Here is a 10,547-nt window from a genome sequence, read left to right on the forward strand (position 1 = left end):
GCCAGGGAACCGCAGCCGGGGACGGCAAACGACCTCAGCACCAGGCGCTTCCCCGGGTTATTTGTGGACAGGGCACGAGGCTGCAGGAGGAGGAGGGGGCGTGGGGTGACTTCTAGCTCGGGGAATGTCTGTGCGCAAGGGTTGGGGCAGGAAAAGCACGCAAAACCCGGCGGAGCCCCCGCGCCGCGCTGGCGCCGTGCGCGTTCGGGTGGGTCAGGCGGGAGCCAGCGGGAGCTGAAAAAGGCGACAAGTTGCTTCTGTTTAGTGTGATAGGGAGAAGTGGGCGGTGGCGCAAGCCAAGGAAATGGTCCTGCCAGAACGCTCAATGCCTGTAGGGATGCACCTGTCAAAGCTGCTTCAGGGGATGTAGCAGCAGCAAGAGCGGGAGCCTTCGCGGACACGGACAGAGCCCGCGCTGTCGGTGGTTGTATTCCGTTGTACTCTCCATAGGCTGCACTGTCGGCACCTTCCTGCCACTGTTAGTTCAGCAACAGCAGCTTTTCATGCAGAACTAATAATTAGCTGAGCTTTTCTATCACCTCTCACCTGCCTGCACAGTCACCTTAATTTTAAATCAAATAGGCAGTTAAAGAGTGTAGAAACGCAGGGCCCACATCGTTCACTGGAGAAAGCAGGTATTGTTCCCCCCAACACAGTGAAGTGACAGCCATAAACAGTGGGGTGGGATTCGAGGTCTTTACTAGATGTGAAGCCTGGGCTATGCATCCGATGTGGGTTTTCATCCTTGCCAGTGGATGTGCCTTTTCCTGTGTATTAATTGATTGTTTGTGTTTTTATCTAGATCCAGAGTGGGCTTCTTACAAACTTGGAATATTCATTTGTTTGAATTGCTCTGGAATTCATCGCAATCTTCCTGAAATCAGCAGAGTCAAATCCCTTCGGCTTGACTTCTGGGAGAGAAATTTAATAGAGGTATAGAGGAAAAAGTAATAATTCTCCACATTTCATAACCTTCCCTGCCATGTAATTCCTGTGCCATCCACCACGGACAGTGCAACAGAGCTGTGTTAACTGCATGGGTTACTTTAGGGGGATTTTTATAACCTGCTCGATCAAATCACACTGATAGGTCACTGATAGGTGGGTGCCACTGCCCACCATGTTCCTAACAGTCTATGGTATGTATGTGTATTTTTGTATACACAGTAACTTCTTCCTGTGGCTTAGAAACCGACAAATATTTCCTGGTAGTATGTTCAATTAAGAAAGCAACATACTCTTCTTAAATTTTGGTTCAGCCTCTCAGCATTCAGTTTAATTGTGTTAATAATACAATCACAGTTAATATCTGGGAGGAGATGAAGGAATGGGGAGATCATATATAAATTTTCTCCTAATTTTCTTTTGTTCTTTTCATCAACAACCACAGTTTGTATTTTTTCACAAATGGTTCAGAACTGTAAATACTGAAAAAGGTGCATCCACCTAAAACCAGCAAACTATCATGCCAAAGGGAATTGATAAATGTATGTAAATACACTCTGAAAGTTATGGCAAGACTCCGAAAAAAGTGCAGCACTCCCTTTGATACAAGTCTCATTCTATGTTTATGACATAGTGTTGATTTGCAGTGGCACACCTAACTGTAATTTATTTTGTATTTCAGTTTATGAGGAATCATGGGAATCTCTGGGCCAAAGCTAAATATGAGGCAAAGGTCCCTCCATTCTATTACACCCCCAAGTCCCATGACTGCATGTAAGTTGATGGTGTATTCACTGCTGCAGACCTTTGCATTTGCTTCCCTTTCAGGTCTCCCTGGCTGGCTGCTGAAGCTAGAGTAAAGACAGATCAGCTTTATCCATGTTTTCCTCTTTCAGGGTTTTAAGACAGCAATGGATTAGAGCTAAATATGAGCGTGGAGAATTTCTTGACACTGGAGTCTGCCAGGATCCCTGTTCTGCAGGTAAAAGGATTGTCAGTGAGGTCTCAGCCTCAAGGCCAACAGCACAATGTCCTGTTGGCAGCTTTGGAGATCACTAAGGCTGGCTTGTCACATTTGAACTGCTGGATGTGCAGTCACTGCTTTGAGTCTAGCTTTGAGAAGAAACTCCTAAGAAAAGGCACTTACACAAGTGCAAGGGTATATTCAGATCTTACAGTTCTCTATTTCTTCCACTTATTTTTTCATGAGGGAAAAATTCTCAGATGGAGAAGAGACTTGAAACTGTGCCACATCACCCTTAGCTAAATACTCCTGCCCTTGTGCCACCCTTCTCTGACACTTTTCTGTCTGCTCTGCAGGCAGCCGTGAAGGATGCCTCTGGAAGCTTGGGAAGGGACGCAGACAGTTCCAGAAGAGGCAGTTTCTCCTGTCAGCAAAGGAAGGGGTGATGAAGTACTACACCAAAGAAGTGAGTTCTTTAGTCAGAGCTGGCCATAGGTAGCAGGTCTACACCCACCCTCAGACCTTGCTCTTTTTGGGCAAAACCCAGCACAAGTAGCTTTGTTTCTAGTTTTGTGGCCAGCCTGTACTTAGAGGAGTGGACAAGTTTCTCCCTTAACATATGTGGTATATTGGGCAATTTTGGATTTAGTTCTTTTTCTCTTCCCTTATCTCAACCTTGCAGCCTCCTCTTTCTTAGTGAACAAAGGAAATGGGTACTGGCAGTTGAATAGCAAGACAAAGAAGAGATCTGCTGGCAGTTGTTACCTCTTACATTACCAGAATATCCTCTCATCAGCTCCTGCAGCAGGGTTCTCTCATGACTCCTATCTGTGAGAGACTGTAGCTAGCTGTTCTCTAACTGGGAGGCTGGAGATAGACCTTTCCCTTGCAATGCACACCCAGCCCTCTTCAGTAGTGATCCAGCATTTTTGAAGGAATTTTTCTAAGTGGTTTTATGTTGCATGTAGTTAAGGCTTTATGTTTCAGGTATATGCAATGTTCAGATATTTTAGGATGTCTGCTTTCTTCTCAGTAGGGGTCTAGGTCTCATACAGCTGATCTGTCCTGCAATGCATTCCCTGAGAACATTTTAATACAGTGATGCTTTTCATTTCACAGTCCAAAGTTCCAAAAGCCGTTATCAGCCTTGAGACTCTGAATGCAATGTTCCAGGTGGAGAAAATAGGACACAGTCATGGGCTGCAGATCACATACATCACAGATGGTCAAACAAGGAACCTTTTTGTCTATCACGAAAGTGGAAAGGTGAATATAATGGAGATTCTGGAGCAAGCAAGATGCTTAGATGTTGGATCTATATTTTGGAAGAGTTACTGTGTCTGCTAGATCCGGTTTTAGTTGGCATCACTAAGACTTGTAGAATATAACAAGTTGCAGAATTTGATACTCCTAACTGTAGCATCTAACTGTAGCATCCTGCTCCTTTTCTGTTGGGGCATATATTCAACCTCACCCTTTGGATAGTCTGAAGTGGTGCATGGATGTAAATCTCTGTAGGGTACTGCCTCATGGTTTTATGTGGGTTTTTTTACAATTTAATGGTTAAATTTTTGGCACGCATAGAGAATATTGTTCTACATTATTTCCAAGGCAGCAATGATAATTTTAAAAGGTATCTCTATAGATATTGTTAGACTTCTGTTTCTTCCTTCACCAGAGTTCTTGTGTCTTTCCAGGTAGAGGTTTTTAAGCAACCCATAACTGAATCAACTGAAAAAGCCTGTGTATACACACTTGGGAGACTGTCCATGCTGAGAATGTCTTGGACCTCCCAGGAGGGGCATTCTTAAATTATTTTCAGGGGTCAATGTTTTTCAGGTGTCTGGGACAAATAAATCACTGACTCTCTCTGCCCCTTGGGGAGAAAGTACCTCTTTACAAAGAGGTCACAAGGAAGGAGAAAAGCATTTTGGAGAAGCAGTGCTCTTATTGTTCTTGTTGATCTTTATGTCTGTGTTTGCTGTTTTCCCAGGAGATTGTTGACTGGTTCAATGCTATTCGGGCAGCACGTTACCATTATCTCAGAACAACCTTCCCAAATGTCCCTGAGCCTGAGGTGAGAACTCAACAGGGCTTGAAGCAGTCTAGCCAAATATAGCATGGGAAAACATTTTCTCACTACTTCTGACAGAGTCAGGTGCTTAAAAAGCAGCACTTGGGTTCAGGGAATGGACAGAAGAGGTAGAAGGAAAGGCCACACTGAATAACATGAAAAAATTTGGTTGGCATTTAAGGCCTTAAAGTCTCCATGTGATTCTTACACAGTGCAATCTCTCAAAAATGTTCTGTTCCTTCTTCAGACTTCCTTTTACCAAGCAGCCAAAAAAATCCCAGACCCCAAAAGCCACAATTGATGGTGATTAACTTTCACAAAAACAGAGCAGAAATGCAATCTTGAATGAGACAGCCTGTCCTGGTTTTGGTTGGGACAGACACAGACTTTTTTTGTGTTTGTGTTCTCCTAGCTCATACCCAGGATCACAAGAAGTTTTGTCAAAGAAGGATATATGGAGAAAACAGGACCAAAAGTAAGTGCATATTTGGCATTACACAAACAGGATCATTCCAGATAGAGAATATTTGGAAGTGCATTGATCCTGACTTGTAGGATCAGTGAATCTCTGCTTCCTGGGTTGATAAAAGAAACCATATTCAAACCTGTCACGTTCTATTTTGTGTGGAAAATAAGATCGGGAAGAAGAATCCTTGAGGAGTAAGCAAAGTGGATTAGCTGTCAATGGACATGCAAAGTGCTATTACACAACACCACATGGATTGTTACATCTGCTAACTGCAGCTCCTGCTACAGCAGAACATGATGTGCTGACCTCCCCTACTTCTCTGTTTCACTTAAGAGTCCGTTGCACTTAAGTCACATCTACTTAGAGCAGCAAATTATCATTTGAGCAAATTTCTCTACAGTGAAGCCAATAGTTTGGTTTGTTTTATTGTGGGAAGTGTTTGGGCCAGTACTCTTGGAACAGAAGAGCAGGGTTTTGGGCACTGCTGAAGGAGGAGATAAAGATCTGAGGTCTTGTTTGAACACAGCCACTTCTTGCCTTGCTCTTCTCTGAGTGAAGCATGAGCCACGTCCTATTATAAAGTGCAGCAGTGCAGTGCTGATACTGAATATGCTGGGTTTTGGCTCAGCTTGTGCCAGTGTTCCAACACCTCTTCTGCAGGTATTTGCACAGAGCATGAAAGATTTTGTGTTTTCCTCCTGAGGCCTAAATTCTGCTTAATCTGAGTTGAGTCCTAGAAGAGGCCTCTTCAGTTCAGCCTGGAGCAATTAATAGCTCAGGAATGGTCAGGTAAGTGTAGCTGATGGAATTAGCACCAAAAAAAACCAACGAGTACTGTACACCCAAAATTCCAGGGACAGCCTCCCTGATCAGATTGTTGAAATTGATTGCTCACTCTCTTCACTATCACCACTCAGGGGTTGTTCTCTGCAGTGCTTTCAATCCATTTCATGCAACTTCCTTAATCCTGTTAGTTTGATTACTTCCCTGCCCAAAGGATTGTCATTGAATGTAAATCTGTATTTTGAGCCCAGGGAGAAGAGAGAGCTGAGGGCTGCACACAACAGTCCTGTTAGCAGTTGCAGGAATGAAGAAAACTGAACTCCAGCTCCAAGTCATTTAAGTGGTCCTGGGATTTGAATAGACCAAAGTCTGCTTTGAGACTTGGATATTTAAAGAATTTCTAACATTTCCTTGCAGCAGAAGGAGGCCTTTAAGGTACGCTGGTTCTGCTTGGATTCTCAGGAAAGGAACCTGCTGTACTTTAAAAATCCACTGGTAAGAGGAGTGTTCTTTGTTCCACAGCCCCTTCATGAAGCAGGTGGGGAGGAAGGGTCTGTTCTCATCCACCTTTTCCAGTGGCTCTGCCAGACTGGAGCAGGCCCAGCCTCAAGAGCCCATCTCCCTTGCCAAAGGATGTCTCTGAAGCTGAGCTGGTTGGGAACTCTGGCCTGTACAGTGGCTGTGAGAAAGATCTTTTAAAAGTAACTGCTACTGCCTGTAGTGTTCATGCCCCCTCTCCCCCAGCCCTAGTGCCTGTGTGCCTGTAACCTTAGCCAAGATGAGCAATATTCCAGTTGACAGCCCCAATGTCCTGTTTTAGCCATGGGAATGTCCTTCCCTGCCCCTTCTGAACACCCAGCAACCAGCTCTGTGAGGGTGGGACCCTGCCTTCTCCTCCTTAGAATGCCTGTGAGTGCAAACTGCCCCTCTGTGTGTTCCCTGCTGGTGTCACTAGTCTGTGTCATTGGTTCCCCTCCGTGCATCCCCAGATCCTGTTCCATGTCAAAGGACAGAGCAGTGTCTGCTGGAGCTCCACTCTCTGCTGGCTAATGGCTGTTTTCTGCCTCCTTCTTCCCAGGATGCATTTGCACAGGGCCAGGTTTTCATCGGAAGGAGGGATGAGGGATATGAAGTACGAGATGATTTGCCCCAGAAAGTCTGGGTGAAGAAGAAAAAGCCAGTGATCACTCTGGTCACGCCAGTGAGAGAGTTTGTGTTTATCTGTGACAATGACAGGCAGCAGAGGGAGTGGATGGATGCCTTGAATGGAGTCATCACCCAGCTCTGATGTCCACAGGGAGGAGCAGACAGGCAGCTACATTCCACCTAGCTGCAGCTTCTGGCCACACAGGAACAGGGTTGTTTTCAGCAGAGTGGGATGAATGTTTCTTACAGCACTACATTTCTGGCACAATAAAAAAACAAGCCAAGTTTAAGTTGTGGAGGATATTGTAATGGAATCAGGCCTGTAATGGAATCACACAGATTCTTCTAGCTCCTTGCTTTCAACAGTCTCTACTGTTTGGCTTTTATGTGAGTGGCAAATCCAACATCCAATGATTTTTTCCAAAGCACAACTCCACAGGGTGCCCCAGTGAATGTGTCAAGAGTAAAGGATGAACATACATTGATCTGGCTCACCCAGGAACAGATGAAGCTTAATGAGCTTGATTAAACTGAACATTGAAAGGCAGAAGCAAGTTTTAAAAGTATTTTCTTCAGTGACTTGCTTGCAAACACTCCATGAATGAGGACTGGTGTTCAGTGTTGGAGGGGAGCCTTCTCATCAGGTACCACTGTGTGCAGGAGCTGATGGAGATTGCCCTGGCTGACACAGAGCACTGAATGTTCCATGCCTCAAGACAAAGTCTGAGATCTGGTTCTACCAAGCAGCAAGTAATTCACACATTTAATTCTCTTTACAGATGGTCTTATTTTGCAAATCAAGAGGAAGTCTTGCAGACCAAGTTTCTGGTGAGGCTTCCACCTTCTGCTGGCAATTGCCAGCTGGTCTTGAGATACTCGAAATAGTTCTTTTTTTACAGAAATGAGAAGTGCCAATATTTGCAGGAATTAGTGACACTAATTCTTCTTTCTCCTCAGCCCCACTTGCCCAATAGTGCAAAGGAATTGAATTGGTTCATCATTCTGCCTTTCTCAGCCAGCTCATTGTCCAGCTCTGGGTAATGTGCAGCAGTTTTATGTATTGGTGTGCTCCCATGAACTTCCCTGTGTTCCAGGCTCAGTCCCCACACACCCCATTCGTTCTAGCTCACATGGTGGTTCAGCAATTCTGTTAAACAGCCTAATCCTGCAGCTCCTGAAATCAACAGCAGCTTTTGAGTTGTACGAGGAACAATGCCAGTCTTAATTGTTATTTTGAGATGACCTGAGTAGCTTGGGATGACCTCGAAGGGTTTGATCCCTCCAGTAGCCTGGACTTCAGTCAGACGAGGTCTGCCCTGTGCTGGGCTGTGCCATTGCTCTCCCGGCTGGGTCAGCAGACTGCCCATGTCAGCAACTCTTACTATTACAAAATCGGGAAATTCACGGCGGAAATGAAATAGTGCAGATAACGGGGACTTTTTTGGACAGTCAATGAAAGGGAAGGCCAGGCTCTAGAGAGTTCTGCGTCACAGTCCATTTCCACCGGCAGCCCAAATCGTGCGACCAAGGCACGTGAGAAGAGCAGAGGAGAACAGAGCAAAGCAAAGCGGGGCAGAGCAGAGCGGGACAGAGCAAAGCAAAGCGGGGCAGAGCTGGGTAGGGCAGAGCCGGCGCGCCCGGGCCCTTCTCGCCCCGGAGGAGGGGCCGGGGGGAATCGAAACCGCGCGGCCGCTGCGCTCCGCCCCGGGCCGGGCCATGGCCGCCGTCATGGAGCTGGAGGGGCTGGAGCTGCACTGCTCCTGCTGCCTGCAGCTCTTCACGGAGCCCGTGCGGGTCCCGGGCTGCGGCCACAGCTTCTGCCGGGACTGCATCCTGCGGTACTGCGCGGGGCAGCCCCGCGTCCTCTGCCCGCTCTGCCGCTGCGCCTTCGAGCCTCGGCAGCTGCGGCCCAACCGCGAGCTGGCCGCGCTGCTCAGCCTCATCCCGCGGGAGCTGAAGGAAGAGCTGGAAGCACAGGAGGAGCCGGGAGCCCATGGAGCTGCTGCCTGCAACGGCCTGAGCTCGGCGGGGCGGGGCCGTGGGGAGAAGGTACGGCCGGGGGCAGCCCGGGGCTCCCCGCCACCGGGAGCTTCACCCCCGACATCCTGGGGCTCCTCTGCGACACCCCGGGACGTGCCGGGATGACATCCCCCGGCTCCTTCGGGAGATCCCCCGGCGGCATCCCCCGTCACCCAGGGAGTCCTGCCCGCCGCGTTCTGGGACAGCAGCCTCGGGACAGCCCGGGTTCCATCCCACGGCACAGTAACACATTGAGCACACGGGCTCGGCTCACAGTGTTGGGGGCTCAGTGGTGGTGTCTGACACATGGAGAGCTGCATAGCTCAATTAGAAGAACTAATACCTGTACGTATTCAGCCGATGCACAAAAGTTGTAAGTGACTTCTTTGTGCTGGGTGTTATTTATTGCATCGGCATTGCCTTGGAGGCTGCTGAAAGGACACATGGCATTGTTAGACAGTGCTACAGCTCCACCCAGCTTCATGGCACAAAATGGGACATTCATGATCTAGGTCTCTGCTTAAAACGACTTGCAGAGGAGGAGATGAGAAAAACGTGTTGATCTTCATTATTTTAGCACATATATATCTTTTTCAGTCAAGCTTAGACCGTATCGAAGCTCACAGTTATATAGTTGAATATTTAGTAATTGGTGACTGTTGATGTTGACTTAATTGTGATTATTCCTACTCAGAATTGTGTCTTTCAGGCACCTCCAAACAGTCTATTGCTTAACTAATATCAGTCATGTAGGGAATTTTTATTATCCCGCAGCTTAGCCTAGTTATGCTTTCTCTGAGGTTTATATAGATAAATAGTCCAATGTGTCACTTTAAAGGAGGAAGAGATATGGGAGAGCTCCAAGCAACAAGAAATAACTGCAGAGACCATCCACCTGTTGAAGAGAGATCTCAATAAAACAAAGGTAGACATTGTACAATCATCACCTACAGTAACTTTCCACTGTTCTGGGCTGGAGATGTGGTTGACTGCAGGGTTGCCTTCCAGCTCAGAGCTGGAATCTGCCTTTTTATTTCCTTCTTTTCTGTCACAATTCTGTTTTTACTGATGAGGATGAATATATGGCATCAGCTGCACTAATTTGTGTCTTGGCTGGCACAAAGGCCACTGGAATTGTGCATTGTTGCATTTTTCTTCTTATCCCAGGAGTAGCCTGAATGTTTCTGGTACATTTTGATGCAAATTACAAATCATAAGAGGAAATACTGAACTTTCTGAGTTGTCAAGCAGACTCCACTGGCTGTGAAACATTCATGATCCTTACCATGCCCAAAATCTCATTGCATGTAATGCAGGATAGTGTCAAATGTATTTTATTCCTTTGAATAATGTTTTCTGGTCTGCAGGGGTCAGTCAAAGAGCACATTGGATGGGGCAGTAATTCTCATATTCCATGCATCTTTCCTAACCACACAATGATCTCCATATTTTCTGCCTTTCAGGAATATACATCTCAGATCAAAAGCCAGATTATTAAAGATTTCTGTTGCATGAAGGAATATGTTGAAAGACAGGAGAGAAACACACTGATGTTCATTGAACAACAGCAAAAAGCTGCTCAACAGAAAATTGAACAGACTATTCACCAGCTCACAGACATCAAAGGCCAAACTGTAAGTGATGAAATGAAGTGGCAGAATATGAGTAGAAACTCAAGCTCACTGTCTGGGATAGCTGAATACGTACAGAGCACCTTTGAGGTCCCCACTGCACCATTCTCATAGAGAAAATGGAGTCAATCCATGGACATTGCTGTCAGCAGGGAAAGTAAGAAATTCAGAGGAAAAAAATTACTGAGAGAGGCACAGGCTGGGAATGGAATTCAGAATTAGATTTTTTTCAAGGATACTGGTGAGCTGGAATGAAGTGGGAGCTGCAGGGCTGAAATCCAGTCCTCAGTCAAATCTAAAGTCAAGATCTTTTGTGATCTTTTTATTTTCCAGAATTTGTATTTACACACAGGTACGCAAGTTAAAAAACTCACAGAGTTATTCAATATTTTGTAACAGTTTTCTTGTGGAAAACACGTCAAGGGCCCTCAAAAGGTGCAGTTAAAACACTTCAGATTGTGCAGAGCCGGGTTTGCTGTTGAAAACAACAGTGCCAAGTGATGCAAGTTAGCCAGC

General features: G+C 46.2%; 2 protein-coding genes across 2 annotated transcripts in view; both read left to right on the plus strand.

Annotated features, from left to right (window-relative positions):
- The first annotated feature begins 798 nt into the window (after window positions 1-798).
- ADAP2 (ArfGAP with dual PH domains 2) lies at window positions 799-6,995 on the plus strand. Its single transcript, XM_014308946.1, has 9 exons — window positions 799-933; window positions 1,628-1,719; window positions 1,842-1,927; window positions 2,266-2,375; window positions 3,029-3,175; window positions 3,903-3,986; window positions 4,396-4,458; window positions 5,653-5,730; window positions 6,314-6,995. The coding sequence occupies exons 2-9, from the start codon at window positions 1,631-1,633 to the stop codon at window positions 6,521-6,523; spliced, it is 867 nt and encodes a 288-aa protein (XP_014164421.1). The 5' UTR covers window positions 799-933; window positions 1,628-1,630; the 3' UTR covers window positions 6,524-6,995.
- Window positions 6,996-8,082: 1,087 nt separating this feature from the next.
- RNF135 (ring finger protein 135) overlaps window positions 8,083-10,547 on the plus strand; it is a 6,131-nt gene continuing 3,666 nt past the window's right edge. The window contains exons 1-3 of the mRNA XM_005425738.2: window positions 8,083-8,430; window positions 9,239-9,325; window positions 9,864-10,034. Of these exons, the coding sequence (XP_005425795.1) occupies window positions 8,098-8,430; window positions 9,239-9,325; window positions 9,864-10,034 (591 nt within the window). The 5' untranslated portion in view covers window positions 8,083-8,097. The remainder of the gene's footprint in view (window positions 8,431-9,238; window positions 9,326-9,863; window positions 10,035-10,547) is intronic.

This window comes from Geospiza fortis, unplaced genomic scaffold, assembly GCF_000277835.1.
Source record: "Geospiza fortis unplaced genomic scaffold, GeoFor_1.0 scaffold221, whole genome shotgun sequence".
NCBI lineage: Eukaryota > Metazoa > Chordata > Aves > Passeriformes > Thraupidae > Geospiza > Geospiza fortis.

What these genes read in the sequence shown, in the direction of transcription:
- ADAP2 (XM_014308946.1), top strand. Translation starts at nt 1,631, where the DNA reads ATGAGGAATCATGGGAATCTCTGGGCCAAAGCTAAATATGAGGCAAAG. An exon ending in TGAAGTACTACACCAAAGAA is followed by an intron (nt 2,376 to 3,028) that starts GTGAGTTCTTTA and finishes TTCATTTCACAG; the next exon opens with TCCAAAGTTCCAAAAGCCGT. An exon ending in TGTACTTTAAAAATCCACTG is followed by an intron (nt 5,731 to 6,313) that starts GTAAGAGGAGTG and finishes CCTTCTTCCCAG; the next exon opens with GATGCATTTGCACAGGGCCA.